Source organism: Sminthopsis crassicaudata, chromosome 3 (genome assembly GCF_048593235.1).
Source record: "Sminthopsis crassicaudata isolate SCR6 chromosome 3, ASM4859323v1, whole genome shotgun sequence".
Lineage (NCBI taxonomy): Eukaryota > Metazoa > Chordata > Mammalia > Dasyuromorphia > Dasyuridae > Sminthopsis > Sminthopsis crassicaudata.
In genome coordinates, this window is record NC_133619.1 from 406925479 (window position 1) to 406945174 (window position 19696).

The 19696-nt window shown below is 33.9% G+C and overlaps 2 protein-coding genes across 3 annotated transcripts in view; one reads left to right on the forward strand and one right to left on the reverse strand.

The window, feature by feature from the left end:
* Positions 1-19696, reverse strand: part of PLCL1 (phospholipase C like 1 (inactive)) — a 413553-nt gene that overhangs the window by 364966 nt on the left and 28891 nt on the right. The gene's annotated exons all lie outside the window — the stretch shown is intronic.
* BOLL (boule homolog, RNA binding protein) overlaps positions 1-19696 on the forward strand; it is a 185053-nt gene that overhangs the window by 46360 nt on the left and 118997 nt on the right. The window contains 1 exon segment of the mRNA XM_074302775.1: positions 6265-6320. Coding sequence (XP_074158876.1) covers positions 6275-6320 — 46 coding nt within the window. The 5' untranslated portion in view covers positions 6265-6274.

Genomic DNA, 19696 nt, shown 5'->3' on the forward strand with positions numbered 1-19696 from the left:
CTGGCTTCAATGGCCTCCTGAAAAACTCAGCTCAAATGCAACTTTCTGCAAATAATAATTGCTGGCATTTGTTCAGTGCTTTAACTTTTGTAAAGTAATTTAATAAATGTCTCATTTTATCCTAATATAACCTTATAAATTATTTCCATTTTAATGATAAATTAAAAATCAGAGAAATGAAAGATTTAGCTAATCACAAACCTAGTCAATATAAGAGGCAGAATTTGAATTCTGAACTCATCTACCTCTTAAGTCCAACACTCTTTCTATAATACTACACTACCTTATGCAGAGATATGATTATATCACATCTCTTTTTTTTTATTTTTTGGCAAAGCAATCGGGTTAAAGTGACTTGCTCAAGATCATACACCTAGTAAATGTTAAGTGTCTGAAGCCATATTTAAATTCAGATCCTCCTGACTCCAGAGCCTGTACTTTTGATGAGAGTTAGGAAAGGGGGAACCCTTTTTGGATCAGTGTAAGAATAGTCCAGTGACAGCGCAGTGTCCCCGGTAAAGGAATTTACAGGCCCGAAAACCTAAATTGATAAAAAAGGTTTATTGTAGGGGTTTAGAAGTAAGGGCAAAGGTAGAAAAACACCAGGGCCAGAAATGGTCACCGAGCAGACAGGAAGCCTTATATGGCTGGAAGGATACCATGTTTTTGGGGGGGAGGGTCCTGCAAAGAGACTGGGCCCCAGAGCTCCCTTTTTATAAACTTGAAGGTGGGTGGAGTCCCAGGCTCCTGGCTGGTTTGGCCCAGGTTTAGCATTGAATAGAATTCAATGAGTCCTTAGATAAGGAAGAAGCTGTTTGTGGGGGTTGGGGAAAGCCAAAGCTAGCTCAGATCCCATGGGAGCTGGGAAAAACTGGGATATCATTGGAATTCCAAAAGGTGCTTATTGACCAGGATTTGTAAATCAAAAGATCCTAGCTTCTTCAGCCATGGGGGGGGGGGGGGGGGGGCTTGGAAATCCAAAAGGAATCTTAAAGGGACCTCAACCCCCATCACTTTCTCCACTGTGCCATTTAGCTACCCCTATATCACTTATCTTTTAAAAATTCTTCAATAGCTCCCCTATTGTCCACCAAAAAAAAATTTTAATTCCTTAGCTCAAGACCCTTCATAATTTGGTACCACACTACATTAACAATTTATTTTCTACTACTCCCACCCAGATTACTACACTTAACCAGAATGTAAGGTCTCATCACCTGTACATATTCCCTGATATTCCCAACATCATTTATTGTAGACATTCCATTTTTTTATTCTCTAGAAATCGACACTAAGTTATTGAGGTATAACTTATATCTCCTTGTAGAAAGAACACAAGTGAACTTAGGTGTCCTGGGATATAGTAACAATAATAACAGCTAACATTTATAAAGCACTTACAACATACCGGGCACTGCCTTAGGTGCTTTACAATTACTATCACATTTGATCTTCACAGCAACCCTGGGAAGTAAATACTAGAGCAAGCACACTTCAGAGACATTGCAGGATCAGTTGCAAATATTGCAATAAAGCAAGTCATGAATTGTTTTGTTTCCTACTACATAGGAAAGTGTACAAGAGGATGATATAAAAAAAAACTTAATGCATATACTTTAATTTAGAAATTACTTTATTGCTAAAAATAATAATAATAATGCTAATCTAAAACTGCTGAGCTTTCAGTGAATCATAATCTTTTCTCTGATTGAAGGTCTTGCCTCAGTACTGATGACTGCTGAATGATTTAGGTAGTGACTGTTGAAAAATGGGATGTCTGTGGCAATTTAGAATAAGACAACAATAAAGTTTGCTGTCTTGGTTGACTCTTTCACTTGAACACTATAGAATTATTAATTAGCTTAATTTCAGGGAAGAATTGTGATTCAGGGAAGAATGAGACCTGAGGAGAGAGAGAAGTGGGAAACACATTGTGGTGCCCCAAAACAATTGCAATAGTAACATCAAAGATCATAGATCACAAATCATCATAACAGATACAATAAAAATAATAATAATAAACTTTGAATATTGCAATAATTACCAAAATATGATAGAGACACAATGTGAAACTATTGGGAAAATGGCTGAAAAACTAGAAAGATAGTAGTAGTATTATAAAATGAACTTAAAAGAAGTTGTTCTGTATATAAGCCTCAAAATAACTATCTCAATCCTTAAACATCCTAGCTCCTTCCAAATTTTTCCCAATGGTTCATACAGCTCTTGACTTCAAATGTGATTTTCCTTCTATAACAGCATCTCTATTGCTTAGGAAAGACTACTTCTCCCACATAAAATCAAGACAAAAGTAGTTTTATTATGCCCGTTATAAGTCATTCTATAATCATTTAATAAATTCTGTGCTAAACACAGCATACAAAAAAAAAGAAAGATAGTCCCTGACCCCAAAGAGTTTTCCCTCTAATGGAAGAAGATAACATATAAATGATATGGAAAAAAGGAAGGGAACAGGGAGAGAAGGTATCAGTGAGAGATGATTGACAAATCTAAATGAATATAGTCTGCTGGGAAAGGAAGGCATGGCTGGCCTGAGCCATAGGAATTTTGGGAGGAGCCTTTTACCCTCTAATCAGAAAAAGTTGCCCCAGGGGAATGATTAGACTTTTATGAAGGTTCCTAAATCTAGAGAGGCTATATTATTTGTCTAAGAACACAGAGACTAAGTGTTGAATATGAAAACCTGTTGAGAGTGACTATTCTTTTATCTTCTCAAAATTCCACTCTCTAAATGAAATATACTTACACAAACCCATGAAAACAATGGTGACAATAACCAAAGAAAATAAATAAAAGTGGATAAGAAGGAAGGAAACACATATTACATTTCCTTTCTTCTTTCAACATGATTTTCATTAGTCCCACAGCTAGTAACACCAGTTCCTATTTCATGCTATCTCTCTTCTATCCCTACCTTAAAGGAATGCTGGGAGAGTTTACTGAATTTGTATCCAAAGATGCTGTTGACAGTGAGATCTGGCCATCAGGCCTGATTAGAAATTAAAAAGGGAGCAGCTTGAGCTCTATTGGCATTACTTAATCACCCACCCTCAGTACTCCCACAATTCATAGAACAAAATAGCTAGAGAGGATTGGCTTCAGTTGGCAGGGGAAGAGGGAAGTTAAGGAAAAAAAGTTCAAATCTCGCATAATATTTGGCTCACCTATGGTTTATATTTGGCTCACAAACCTCCTGAACTAGCTAAATGTAGGGGATTATCTCTCCAGAGAAGAATCATAAACACTGTCTGTCTTTCAATCAATCAGTGAAACTTTTTTCCAAGGTCTTCCCAAGTATTCATTATAATACTGGCCAAATATGTTGGGAAGAAAGTGGCTAAAGAAGAGTTGCAGAAAAAAAGTTAATCAGACATCTTTAAAACGTTCCAAAAGCTCCAGTGTCAGTTTCAGAAATGGTGCCAACTTTTGGGGAAAATAAAATAAGGAAAATCCCCATTCTCCTCCCTCAACTCCAAACTAGTTAATTTGTCCTACTTAAGTCTTCGGTATTCCAAGCTCACTTTGCATTTTCTATTATAATACTTTGCAGACAAGGGAGGCATTCTTCCATTACCACTTTTTTAAACAGTTATATTTAAAAAAAAGAAAATCAGTTCAGCCTGAATTGTTGTTTACATTTTCTTTTTCTAGGATTCCTTTCAAATGGTCATTTCTAATCTATGTTCTGCAAAGGTTAAAATCACAAATGTGATGAAAATGCAGCCAAAGGAATATTTTTTAAAAAAGGAAAGATGGCTAATTTTTAAAACTGATAGCTTTATTTATTTTCCTCCATCATGCAGTAACTCATATCACTAGGTTTCTCTTTCAAATTCTTAATGAGATTTAAAGTTCAATTGTATATAATAACAGCAAAATTATGTGATGATCAACTATAATACTTAGCTCTTCTCAGCATACATTGATCCAAGACAGTTCCAATAGACTTCAGACAGAAAATACTATCTACAGCCAGATAAAGAACTATGAAGACTGAATGTGGATCAAAGCATACTATTTTCAAACTTATTTTTATTTGCTTTTTTTTCCTCATGTTTTTTTTTCCATTTTGTTCTGATTTTCCTTTCACAATATGACTGATATGGAAATACTTTTAAAATGATTACATATGTATAACTCACATCAGATTGTTTGTTGTTTTGGGGATGTTGGAGGTAAGGGAGGGAAGGAGAAAAAATGGAACTCAAAATCTTACAAAAATGAATATTAAAAAAGATTATGTAATTAGAAAAACAAAATGCTATTGAAATTTAAAATATCTATTTAATTGGTTCTCCAAATTTAAAGAGAGAAAAATGAAAAGTTCATTTGATAAGAATTGAAAAGGTCATCTTCCTGAGAACAATATCAGACACTAGTTATGCAACCTTGGCCAAATTACTTAACTCTATTTGCCTCAATTTCCTCATCTGTAAAAATGAGTCAGAGAAGGAAATAGTAAGCTACTCTAATATCTTTGCCAAGAAAACTCAAAATGGGGCCACAAAGAGTTAAGCACAAAGTGAAATGACTCAATAACAAAAGAGTTGAATCTGTTCCAATAGGCTGTTTCTTGTGTGTTTTGAAATAATCTAATTCACTGCTGATACTCAAATGTTTAATAATGGCTCTTTTAATAATTAAATCATTTCTAAATCATTTGGGTGAGAGGATATCAAAGCTATCTAAAATTCCTGAAAATTGGTTTAAGAAAGAATGAATTTATGCCAAATTCAACTTCAAATTCTGAGAGCAGCATAATTAACTAAAATATTAAAGGTAATATAAAAATAAATGAAAAGAAAGAAGTTATAAAAATATTTGATAGGTAGCTAGGTTAATCTAGAGTAAATCTTAGGGTACTAGACCTAGAAATCATTTCATTGAATGCATTTTTTTCTTCCCAACAAGAATTAAAAATACGTAATACATAAAATTGGGGAATTACTTATTTTCTGAAAGGATCTCCACCCAAAATTTCATCTACATCCTTCTCCAAAGACTAAATAAGTAATTATTTCCAACTGCCAAATAAATTGTACTGTCAGAGAAAGTTCACATTTGGTTTTATAAATCCCTATACAAACACAGGCCTCAAAATATCCTTGAGAATTCAACAAATTAGCTTTGCTAGAATCAGATCATTATCACAAACAAAACTATGGCCCATTCAGAGATGTCAAAATTGCCTCCCTAGTGCATCTGAAATCAGATTAAAATGTAATTGTGAAATCTTAAACAATAAAAATAATGCAATACAACATAGACAATGTTAATCTGTGATTTTCTAAGTCTATATGCAGCTTGATTGATTTCACTGTTCTAGTTCATTTTCCAAATTCTGTTTCTGGAAAAATTCAAGGTTAGAAGAAGACAGACAACATAGTACAAAATTTATATGTAGCAATAAGTAGTTGGAACATGACAACTTTGCGTCTCATCTCTCATTATTCCCACATACCTACCCTCCACTTAAGCCATATTGGTCTACCCATTGTCTCCATAGCTATAGTGTATTCTATACACCTCTCTATAAAGCCTTTTCTAACCAGTGCAGACTACCTAAATACTAATTGTATGTATTATTATTAATTTAGTATCAACCAATCAATAGTATTTATTAAATACCTACTATATACCTGACATCTGATAAGATACTAGCACAAGGAATAAAACAATCTTAACTTGCAATGAGATTACATTCCAATGAGAAAATCAACAAGTATATATGTAAAATATATATATATATATATATATATATATATATATATGTAAAATACATATATATGTAAATATAAAGAAACTTAGTAAATACAAACATATGCAAAGTAGTTCAATATCAGGTAGTTTGGGAGAGAGAACATTAGTATTTGGAATGGGAAAAGGATCAGGAAAGGTTTCATGCAAAAGATGTACCTGAGATGCCTCATAAAGGAGGAGATGGACTTTATAAGTGAGAGGTAAGGAGAGGTTTCATTCCAGGTGTGGAGAACAGTCAGTGCAAAGTCACAGAGACGGGAAATTTAGTATCTTATTTGAGGAACAGGGAAAAGACCAGTCTGACTAAACCGAATGTAGGAGGGGACATAAGGTGCAATAAAGCTTGAAATATTGATTATGCCAGGATGTATAGAAAGTTTAAAGCAAAAATAGGAGTTTCTATCTTATTTTAGAAGCAATATAAAGTCACTGTAATTATTTTACTCTTGTTTTTTTTTTTGTTTTTGTTTTTTTTTTTTTTAGCTTCCCACATATGCATTCCATCGCTCCAACTGGATTGGTGAACTATTTAAAGGCAGGTAGGAATTCTTAATATTCCTCATAATATCTCCATAAATGTCTTTCACTATTATAGTTACTCTATGTTTATTGATTGACATGTCTTGAATTATTATTTACTTGTTTTATTGATATATGCCCTTATTAATCTTTTAGAACCATACAGAACTAAATGTAAAAATATATTTTACCAGAACTAACAAAAAGTAATTTGTTCAATTTTTTTTTTTAATTTGAGTATGTAGTTATCATCTTTTTATTTCTTCTATCCATCCTCATATGGGAATGCTTAAAAAAAAAAGAAAGAAAGAAAGAAAGAAAGAAAAACAATGAAAGTGAACAATGGATAGGATAGCCAACATAGGACAATAAGAACATTACTGCTTGAGAGTGGACTGAAATAAATGCCCTGAAAAAAATAAAGGGCTTATGAATGGATCATGTCTGTTAAATTTCTAGAAAGTTTATTATACCTGATTAAAAATAAAAGTTTTCATCAAAATAGGGGGGAAACTTAATTAATATACATTTTCAAAGCAGTAATACAATTTAACACAATTTCTATATCCACTTTGAAGAGGGGGTAAAGGGTAAAATTGGAAAATAAAATAAGCTCTAATAGCCCCCTATTACCTCTAAGATAAAATATAAAATTTTTTATTTGATCAAAAGCTCTCTGCATGTTTTTGGTGGCAAAGGACTGGAAAATCGGGAGTGTCCATCCATTGTGGAATGACTGAATCAATTAAAGTATATGAACATATGGGTGTAAATATATATATATATGTATGTATGTATGTATTTGTGTAAATATGTACATACATATAGATACATACATATATACCTACATATGCAGAGAAATCTATATATCTATATAGATGGATATCTTGTATGCATCAAATTATTTATATGTTGTTTTCTTTGTTAAAATATAAGCTCCATAAGAGCAGGACTCTTTTTTTCCCTTTCATTGTTTTATCATAGTTTAGCCACAAACCTGTAACACAGAAAGTGTTTAATATTTTTATAAATGAATAATATGGAAATGTTTTAAATGATGTTTAAATATATAACCTATGTCTGACAGATTATCATCTTGGGGAAGGAGGAGGAGAGAAAGGGAGAAATGGATGCATAGAATTTGGAACTCAAACTTTAAAAAAAAAAAAAAGTTTAAAATTATGTTAACATTTAATTTGGGTTTTTTTTGTAAAAGAAAAATTATAAGGAAAAATTAATAATAAGTTTAAATAGTTACAAAGAAAAATAAATAAATATTTGTTTTCTCATTTATTACCCAAATAAATGGGACCTTTACTCCTGGATAAAACTAGAAGATACGAAGAAGGTGGATGGAATGAACACCAAAGTATATTAATTGTTGGTTCCAGTCCCTATGAATCAATAAAAATACAAGTTCAATGGGCTTTAACTTGATCCTGGATTCTGATTAGTGAGCATTTAATTCATCTTTTCTATCCTAGCTATCCCCATATCATGCTCCTAAATAATATCCACTCCCTTCTTTTTTCAACTCTGACTCTTAAGTAGAAATCAAAGCAACCCTACAATTCCTGGCAAGAACAATCACCATTCTTGCTGGCTCCTTCCTGGCCCCCAGTCCCCAATATGTTATTTTCTTCTATTAGAATATAAGATCCTTGAGGACAAGTGATATCTTGCTTGCTGGAATTTGTATACCCAGAGCTTAGCACAGGGTCAGTGCTTAGATGCTTTTTCCTTCATTTTATGACTCTCAGAGGAGAAACTAGACCTGGATACATAGAACTGTGAGTCATCTGATACTTTTCTGTTCATCACAAAATGTTACAACTTGTAGGATCTTAGATACAATCTAATTCTGCTCCATTATATAGATGATAAACACTGAAGCTCAGAGAAGTGAAGTCATAGAAGGTCATAAGTAAAGGCAGCACTCAAATCCATGTGTTTTGATTCCAAATCCAGCATTATTTCCACTGTTACCATGCTTTTACCCCCCTTATTTTGTTTTAATTTATTTCCTTAACAGTATTGGCTATCCTTCCCTGCCTATTTTTCTATCATCATCCCCACCTCCTAACTATCCTAGCTTCTTTTAAGACTCAGCTCAAGTCTCACCTTCTATAAAGGGAAGCTTCTTTCTACCTCCACAACCCCCATTCATCCTTAGTGGCTTCCCTCTTTGATTGCCTCTCATTTACCCTGTGTATATTTTGTGTTCATCGTTGTTTTCATGTAATCCTCCTCCATTAAAATATGAGATATCCTTGAGGACAAAGATCCTGGTTTTTTTTTCCCTTTCTTTCTATCTCCAGTGCCTGGCAAATAGTAAAAGTTCTAAAAACTTATTGACCAACTAACTGGTTCTATGGCTAAGCATTTTCCATGTTATTCTTCTCCATTCAACCTTCAGACTTTCTACTTTGATTATTCCCAACTTTGCATAACCCCACCAACACCATTCACTTTATCTGCTACCAGTTGGGGGAATCTGGGAATAGGGAAGCTGGGAATACCCCTGGACCTCATAATAAATTTATTTTATCTAAACTCAAATAAGTTTTCATTGCTGCAAGATAAGCTTTTTTATCTCTTGACTTCATGCAATATTCCTCAAAGCTATTATTCCAAACCCCTTCCTGATCCTTATGCCCTCTTCTCTCAGTTCACATTATATTAAAAAGACTAAAATTTTATCAGTCATGAATTCTCTCATCTTCCCTGCTCCACATATTAGTGAGTCAGATCTCAAGCATTTATTAAATATTTACTATGTGATGGGCTGGGATTGAAAAAACAAAGAAAGGCAAAATTACAGTTGACTTCAGGGAGCTCACATTCTAATGGGGAAGATAGCATGTAAATATTTTAGGTACATATGAGATTATATAGAGTAAGCGGAAAATAAGCTCATAGGGAACCAGGGATAAAGGCTTCCAGCAGAAAGTGAAGTTTGAACTGCGTCTTAAAGGAATTCATGAAAACAAAAAGGTGGAGTATCCCAAGAGCATCCCAGACATGGGAGATAACCGTTGCAAAGGCAAAAAAGAAAGAAAAGAGAATGTTATGGTTTAGGAATAGCAAGGAGGACAATGTAATTTGATCATGGGATACATAGAGGATTTGTAAAAGATATGAAGATTCCCTAGCTGTGTGATCCTGGGCAAGTCACTTAACCCCAATTGCCTCAGCAAAAAAATAAAAATAAAAAAAGATATGAAGACTTAAAAATAGTCAAATTTATGAAAAGTTTTAAATTAGAAGATGGCTCAGGGAAAACCCCTTGGGGTTCCCCCATTATTCATGGGAGTGACATAAGTAAAGAACCAACAAAGGAGATTGTGATGGGGCAATAAAGCAGATAGGAAGAATATGAAGAGCAGATAGGATGAACATGAAAATGTAGACAGGAGATATTATTCTAGAAAAGGTGATCAATAATGTCAAATGCTACATAAAGGTAAAAAAGGATGAGAACTGAAAAAGGACATTAGATTTTATAATTAAGATATTGGTAGCTATGAAAGGAGAAGAAAAGTAAAAACAAGGGAAAATATGAGGGAATGAAAGGGAATAAAAAGGAAGGCAAGAGAAGGGAAGGGAAGAAGAATGGGAGAAAAGTTGGAAGGGACTCGTCTGTAAACAATGGGATAGTACTACATAATTGTTGAGATCTCTTACAATTCCAATAATTTGAGGCTAAGCAAAAATGTGTCTGAATGTTTTCCCATTTCACCTTATTTTCCCCTAGACTCAAATATTTAATCAGTTCATTGCAAGGTACTCTTCACACTTAAATATATCAGCAAGGTACCCTATATTTATTTTGCATATATTTTGTATATACTTCTATCTTCATATGTTATTTCCACTCAGTAGAATATAAGTTCCTTGAGGGCAGAGATTGTTTATTTTTATTTTTGTATCAGTAGCACCTAGAATGATGCTCAAAACATAGAAAGTGCAAAGTGCTTAATAAATAATTGCTGGTTAAATGATAATGCTTGGTATTGTGTTTCTCAATCAGAAATTATGGACAAAAAAAACTAGAAATATGCTAAACAATCAAGCTGCCAAGTCTCTGGCAATGTTTAATAATTTATGTTCTAGAATTAAGGTGTTAGGATTACTAGCTAATAAAAAGCTAATAAAAAGACTGTTAAAGAACTTTAAAACCAGCAGGAATCATTGGATTTCCTAACACAAGATGAGACTAACGGACAATGGACTTATGGACATTTATAAATTTTCAATTTATGATTATTTGATCATGTTATTTGTTATATACTTCTAGCATGTATTATGTTACTATGTTACTATGTGCTTATGTAATTTATGTAATTATGTGTAATACCTCCCATATTGATGGATTTATGTTTCAAGGTCATGACTATCCTATGTTCTAAATCAAAAGAAAGGGGGAGATGTTAGGATTACTAGGTGAGAACTCAGGTTGTCTGGACAATTACAAGGTGAGAACTCAGGTTGACTTGACAGTTCTCTGGCTCAGACCTAAAGGGAGTTTACACCTTAGGAATCCTAGAAGGAGCAAGCTCATTGGTTGAAGTGGTTCTTCCCAGAAGCCCTTGCATTATCCCACGCCCATTCTCTGGGAGGATAAAAGAGGACACCACTCCAGAGATAGGAGAAGTCTCTGCATTACATCAGGCCTGACGGGGCTCTCTGCAGGAAGGGAAGTCACTTCTCTGGACAAGAGTTAACAGCAACTGCCTGGAGATAACGGTTCACTACAGGAAGAAGAATCTGTCTGAGAGATTTGAGTAGACACAGCAGATCTCTTCCCAGAGAGCTATCTGGCAGGAGACGACAGCTCGCTACATTAAGGTCCATGATATTTTGATCTGAGCATATAATTGTGTCTTCTTTTATAAATGACCAGTTGCAGGTAAAGTTTTTACAGTAGCTTGACTCTGATATCTTTTTATTTTTCTTTTATTCTCTTTTCTGTTGGTGGGCACAAGGAGAAATAGTTTGGATATAATTTAGAGATTTACTTGGTTCCTCTAAAAACAACACCACAAAACATTAAAGCCTTCATCAGTTATTAAGGAGACAATCAGAAAATCCAACCTCTCTGACCCTTATGGGAAAAATGTGTCCTATAACATATAAAGGGTATTTCATGACTGATGTGTACAGCCAGAGGAGATGGAGATCTGCCAAACTCAAAAATAATAATAAGCTGTGAGTATAGAGATCTCTTTGCAACTGTCATTACTCACTCAGCTTAAATGTAGTTATTTAGTTTTATCAGTAAAATTAAGAGCAGACCGCTACTAATAACAGCAAATGAGCAAATGTCTTATGTGATGGTCATAACCTAAAAGCTAGAAAGTAAGGAAATCAAAGTGTTTTCTGAAATTCTCAACTGAGAAATTATTGATTTTTCCACTATCAATATCCTATCTTTACATCAAGTTTATTAACATAAAAATATAAGAATTTATTGACATATTTCTGTAAAAAATTATAAAAATTAGTATTATATTATTTTAATGTAGGAAAACTTGCTACAACTATCAAAGCTATAATAATAATACATTTATTGAAAATAATCTTGCAATAAAGCCTGAATTTGTAAAACCCAAAATCATTGTTTAAATTAAATGACTTTATTTTGTCCAAGATGACCTTGATTTCAGAAAACAACTCCCTGCCCCCAACACATCTGTTCTGTCCCAATCATTATCAAGTTCAATGGCAACATTCTGTCAAGTTCTATGACATTTCTGCTAATACTGCACTTCTCATTTTTTATTCTCCTATTGAGTATTCTTACTATAATAATAACATCATAAATCATGCTTTTTGCTTTATGACATATAATTACACAATCAGTTGGCAGTCCATATTTTTTAAAAACTACAGTGGATTCAATGGGATCTGTAACTTTTTAGAGAAAGTAATAATCATTTATTTATGGAATTGTTTTAGGCAGCTAAAGTCAGCCAACTTCCATATATTTTTGATACATTCTTTAGGGGACTGTTTATGACAGCACTCAATATTTGCTTTTAACAAAATGGCAGTTACTAAGCATCCAATCCTGGATTTATACAAGTCATATTAAAATTGGTTACAGCAATAAATGTTATGATCATTGGTACTATTTCATAACATTAGGTGCCTGCCACAACAAAGCTTGCAGTGACACTGTAAAACAATATAGTTTAGTGGAGAAAAAATTTTTTACAGGATCTCTCTTCTTCATACGAAAATTTCAAATTACTATTGCTGAATCACCCCAATATTTTCTCTTCATGCTATCTTTCTAATACTCACTTTACAATAAATGATAAGCCTCACAGAAAAACAATTAAAAATTCCATGATGAATTTTTCATTTAACTATACTTTATTATATCTTAATATTATATTACATTTCAAATTAAACCTACTTTGAAAGTATTTAAGCCATAAGAAGAAATTCACTTTTAAGTTAATTATTATTAGTTCCTTAAGTTTTGAACTCAAGTATAATTTTTCAAAACTAAAATGTCAACAATAGGTTTTGTTTCTTTAAAATATATACTTATCAGTCTTTGGTTTAAGAGAGATGACCAAAAATATCCTTTTATTAATAATGTGTTGACCTTATTGGTAAAATGATTAAATTATTTAGGAACTTTGTCTTTTGAACCCTTTTTAACCACCACATTATGGGATTTAGAGATAAAGTTAAGAAACCACCTTGTCTAGCCCTCCACTTCAAAGAAGAGAAAACAAAACAAGAGAACTGAGATGAAGCTTAGGGTCACACAGATGAGAAAACAATGGCAAAGAGAAGTTAAAAGATTTGATCATGGTCATAAGACCAGCAAATACCAGGGGAAGGTTCAGGCAGAAGTTTTGCCTGACTTTGAATCCTTACTCCTTCAAAGTTGGTTGTGACAATAAAACATGTATCTCATTATCATCATCACCCCCTAGAAGCCTGAAATGTAAGGATTTTGAAGTTCAAAACCAAGGAATCTAGCTCATGTGAAGAGTCATCAAAGTCCAAGACAAAAGTCAAGACAACTGGCTATAGTCCAAGGTGCTGAGAATGACCTTGCAGGCAATGTCTGCCCAAGCTCTAAGCACTCCACAACACCTGCCTCCACTGCCTTCAGGACCTGCTGGAACAAATTGTTCACATCTGCTCATTCTAACAGGGAAAGACTTCACATACTTAGAGTAGGCACTACATTTAACTCCCCACTGGTTTTGAGGCCTATTGTTTTTTCTTAGCCTGATTTATCCCATCTTCTGAAATGATTTTTCAGGGTAAGACAACTACAGATGCTGTAACTTCATGGAGTCACAGGGGAGAGTTGGATGCCAGGTGATTACAAAGATAGAAAGCAGTCTTGAAGAGGTCTCAGCAGCCTTTATACCCATATTAGCCTTCCCTTAACACATGCATATCCCGTCTCAAAATAAGGTCCTACATGTTCCTAGAGCATTCATCTGGATTCATGGCCTTCTTAGCTTATATAAGAAACAGAAACTAAAGATAGCATGGCCCCTATATAATTTTAATTATATCTGGATGTTTCCCAGACAAACAATAGCATCTGACATTGAAATTTATTCATACAGAAGACAGACAGACCTGTCTTTTCAGGGGCATAATGGATTTCCAGTGAAAGAGATTCCCCTACCAATACAGGTTGAAACTTATACTCAGAGATTTGCTTATACCATCATGAGGTTAAGTGACTTGCCTAGGGTCAGATAGCCAGTATATCAGAAGCAAACTTGAACCCAGGTCTTTCTGGCTAGCTTTTATCTGTTATAAAACACTTCCTCTCATACACATATACACGTATTGGACACATGAGAAAGAGACGACCACCACACCTTAAGAACCTATTAAGTGCTATGAACTAGAATTACATAGACAAAAAGGAAACCATACTTATAATATAAAAATACATGGAGGGGAATAATGTTGAATCAATTTATAAAAGCAAGTGGGAGTCAGGTTGTAGGGGACCTTAAACAGAAGTCTGAGGAATTTGTTTATCCTAAAGGAAGTGAGAAATCCCTCAAGCTTTTGGAACATGTGGATCACAATGTGCCAAAAAAAAATATATTAAAACAAAATCAAATGAAGCACTTGGTTTTCAAATAAGCAAATCAGAATACTGCCACAACAATAAATTTGCTGTATTGTGACTTGTAGATTCTGGAAAGTTTGGATCATTTGGGAACTTCTGGGAAACTACATTGAAATCCATTGCATTTCCTAGGACTAAGCAGAGTCCTATAACAGTAGAACTCCTCTAAAGCTGTCTGAAGTATTAGCTTCAGTTGCTGGATGCCCTAGCTCCATGAACTACTATTTGGTCAATTTTCACTATTGATATGCATAAAAAGAAGATGCTACCCTAGCCAGACAGTTAGCTTAGACAAAGCAAAATTTCTGTTCTTAAACTCAGGAGCTATAACAATACTATTCATTCATTCAACAAATATTCACTGAGATCTTACCATATAATTAACTGTATTAGGTTCCTCAGGAGATATACAGAGACTTTCATCTACATCTACATAGTCTTAACTAGACCCCCCCCAAAGCAAGTTATTTGTGCCATTATACTAAAATATTTTTTATTTCATTTCAGCTTCTGTGAAGGAGGGAATACTTTGTTTTTGTCTCTATATTTGTTGTACAGTACTTACACATAGTGAATGGATTCCTGAAATTGACTATGAAAGAGTATAGTGCTCATCAATCTGATGAAGCTAAATCTTGACAAAAAATTCAGAGAACAATAAATTACATACTAAAATGATCTATTTATTCTCTCCAAAAAATAATTAATTTTATTATTATATAATATAATATATAATAATTGTATAAAAATTATTATATCTTTCATTTGTAAAACATAGGCAAGTAGGAGTTGTCCATTTTAGTAAATAAAGTCATAAGTGATTCTGTAAGGATGCGGTTCCAGCAAAACAAGAGAAAGGAATTGTAAGGGCCCTTTAAATGGGCGGCACCACAGTGCAACTAGAGATTGAGTACCCCAGAAGTATTCTCTGTGGATATAGGACTGCCCTGTGGGTGGGATCTTGGCCATACTGAGATAGCTTCGTAATGGGTGACGACTCTCTCGCTGGTTGGCTGTGTGTGTGACCTCACAGGCCCTTTATAATCCCACTGCAGACAGCAGTCGCTCTCTTTAACCTGGCTCCCTAACTAGGGTAACTAAGCCAAGCAGATAGATAGACCAGAGAGGTAAAGAGTTTGGTAGTGAACACGTGGGTCTTCAGACCAGGTGTTCACTCGGGAACCAACAAGTCAGGGCATCAGTCAGGGCATTATGTGAGTAGGTATAATAAAGGCTTTTAAGATTACACGTGGCTGTTCTTGAGTGTGCTACCGGTTATTAAACTATAGATTCAAGAGATCGTGGCCAGAGACCTTTGAAGGCCTTAGAGGAGGCAAGCTGGGTAGAGTTCACACTGCAAAGGCCAGTGGTCAAAGGTACTCTGTTGGGCCTAGGACAGACTAGTAATAGCAACTGCCAGGAGGGCATGTTACATGATTCTAATTCTTTTTTTTGGTTGTTTTTGTTAATTATTGATTTTGGATCAAATAAAGTAATATAGTACCTAGAAAACAACTTACCCTCTAAGTCAAATTTCAGTATCTATAATTTTGAAATATAATACTGGAATAGCAATTTCATGATAGTTTTCATAGAATCATAGTTTGAAAGTTAGAAGTGATCTTAAAGATCACCTAATGCAATAACCTCATTTTACAAGAAGAAATGGACTTGAAGAAGCTGGTATTATTTCATGTCACATAGGTAGGAACTGGTAGATTATTATTGTTCAGTCCTTTTCCAGTCTTCATAACTTCATTTGAGGTTTTCTTGGCAAAGGTGCTAGAATGATTTGCCATTTTCCTTCTCCTGATCCTTTTACAGATAAGGAAACTAAGGTGAGCAGAGTTGAAGTGATTTGCCCAGAGTAAGTGTTTGAGTCCAGATTTGAGTTCAGGAAGATGAGTCTTCTTGGCACTCTAATCAATGTGACACTTAGCTGTGCCAAGGAAGTAGCAATATTCAATATTCAAATCTTAGGTCCTTGGATTCCAAAAAAAATACTCTCTCATCTTTACCATATTGTAGCAAGTAACCAAAATGGTTTCTTGCAAGTATCTGATGAATAGAGAAGTCAGTTTCCATCAAATCAATAAAATGGGACCACTCATATGACAAAAAATCCTAAGTAGAAAAACACATTTTTTTCTCTTTTTAGGATGTGTTAACCTATTGGGGTTATATGACTAGAATCACATAGCTAATAAGTGTTAAAGTATGAGACTGGATTTGAACTCAGATCCTCCTGATTCCAGGGCTGATACTCTATCCACTCTGCTATCCACTGCCTGAGAAAAACACATTTCAAATGCTTCTGTGATGCCAATCTCTGAAGAATGGTTCAAATGAGTCAGCTACATTTAATTCAAAATAATAGCTTAAATTATATTAGAACTTTGAGGATACCTTGTATTTATAATACTGTTTTAAAAATTTAACCAAATTAAGTTTAATTTCTTCCTTACTAACATATTTACTCAATTGTAAATATTACAGATCTGTCAGATTATAACCTAGCAAAGGTAAAGATCAGTAAATAAAAACAGAAAAAAAACATTATATTGTCTAAATCAATATGTCCCACTAATTAAAAATCACAATTTATGGAAATTTATGACATACTAAATACTCATAACTAAAAAAAATAAGTTATTTTGGGAAATTTTAGAAAACAACATAAATATTACATGCAAGATTTCTGAGAAATGTTTTAAATTAGTCTACATTACTACTAATAATCTTTGAGCAGAGAAAAAATCCTAAAAATAAAGATCTGAAACAATATTATCTTTGTATCAAAATGATATTACATTGTATTATTTCTTTAAAACATTTTTTAAAATTTTTATAGTTTATTACTGAAATTTCCTTTTTTTAAACATCAAATCCCTCAGTCAACCAAAACCTTCTACCATGCAGACTAATCCTCCTGGTTGACTTCTAGCTTTAATTAGCCCTATATACCACTCCTAAAAGCATTTTCTATGGATACCACTTTATCCAAGAGACTTCACCACTCTGATCCTTTCCAAGTGTATCTTTATAATTTCTATTGGTCTTTATTTTCAGTCCACATGCTACTTGATACTTCTGCAGCATTTGACATCAACCACTTCTTAGATATTCTCCTCCCTTAAAATATCTGTAGTACTATTCTTCCTAATTCTATATTTTTAGTCTCCCAAAGTAACCCTTCTTCAAACTCCCCTATTTCCACTAAAGGTACCATTTTCTTTCAAGAAACTCAGGTCCACAACTTCATAATCATCCCTCCCTTTTCCCTATGTCCCATGTCCCATCAATGGCCAAGTTGTGCTGATTCTACCTCTAAAATATTTTCCACAGATCCATTTTTGTCCATTCATCCAATGTCTGTACTAATTCAGGCCTTCAGAATGTCCTGCCTGGACTATTACAAAAGCCTCCTAATGTAATTTTCCTGCTTCCATCTTCTCCCATTCTCCAAAAACTGTATCAAAGGAGATAATATATACGAATACTTTGCAAACTTTAAAGCATTATGTAAATGGTAACGATTAGTATTGCCATTATTATTATTATCTCCAAAGGTATAATTCTGACTATATTATCTTAGTGATAAAAAATCTACAGTGACTCTACTGTTTCCCAAGATAACATCTAAAATCCTCCATAATCTTCAGTAGTCCACCTTAACAAATATTTTCATTCATTCTGTTTTAGCCAAACTAACCAAGACGCTGAACTAGGCATTTCATCTCTCATTTCCTTCATATTACTTGAACCTCACATCTAATATATAATCTCCTCATCTTCATATCTGTCAAAGAGAATTCTCTAAAAATTCAGCTCAATTGCCATTCTTTTAGGAAGCCTTTTATGATCATCAATTCTTAATTCTCTCACTTCTCAAATTCCCTTGGGTTTTTATTATTCAATTGTTTCAGTCACACCTTACTATTAATGACCTCATTTGGGATATTATTGGTAAAGATACTAAGTGGTTATCCATTTTCTTCTCCAGCTCATTTTATAGAAGAGGAAACGGAGGCAAACAGGGTTAAGTGACATGCTCAGTGTCACAAAACTATATTAGTAGCTGAGTAGTTGGAGGTCAGATTTGAACTCAGGAAGATGAATCTTTATGAGTTTTGAGTCATCTATCTACTGCACCACCTAGCTGTCCTATCTATGTTTTACTGCTCTATGAATATGTTGTAAATCTCTTTCCCCTGTCCCAGACATTGCATAGTGTTTTGCATGTGGGAGACACAAAACAAGCTTGTTGAAAGGAACTGAATTCTCAGGACTAAGGAGCGTAGACTCCTAACCATGGCCTGTCATTCACATGTATCATCTCATTTAGTGCAAATAAACATGAAAGCCACAATTTCCACTTCCACTATGGTGAACCCAAATTTACCATATTGTATACAATGATTTTAATCCATTATATGTGCTTCCCCCAAAAAAATATAGGATCATATTTGATTCATGCTCTTTAAGGGAAAGAATTAAGGGAGAGAAGTTGGAAGGGAGCTTAATTTAAGACCTATAACTATTCCAGCATAAAATTGCTTAATTACAATATCTGGCATAGGTACTTATGCAATAATTAAAGTATTTTATGGTGTATCACTGTGTACAAATAAAATTATTCCATAGCCAGAGACATATCTTTTCAAGATCCAAGCTCATAAATCTTTCATGCTTCATTCCATATTATTAGACACCTTCTTCATTTAAGGAAAGAACAGTGCCTAGTTATTATAACCAACGAGAGACATTTTATTTTATTTAAAGTTGGGAATAGAAAAGTGATAAATTGTAATGTTCAGGCTAGCTTTCTGGAAGTCCTTTTGATGGGCTTTGGTCTCAGCATGATAGACACCACGAAAATGAACAGGAATAGAGTCTAGAGTCTTTATTCTGGCCCAGACTTGATCTTGGTGCAGGAGGCAGAAGAGCCACCAGGAGGATGGTCAGAAATGGAATGTCTCTTTTCCAATCCTTCTTAGCCCTTATATACCTTATTGTAATTACATCATTACAGCACACTGGTTATGTGTGAACTAGAGAACCATTACATCTCTCTACTATGTACTAAGTATGTACGTGAACTAGAGAATCATCATCTCATCAATTCCACTGAGTTAACACCTTGTTTCAAGTATACTTCTCCAGAGTTCTGACCCTCTATAATAAATGATCATTTTAATTCCATAAAAGTAACTGTTTTAAATAACTTACTGAGGAAGTATAAAAGCAAATGTTAGTGCAAGATTCTTTAGT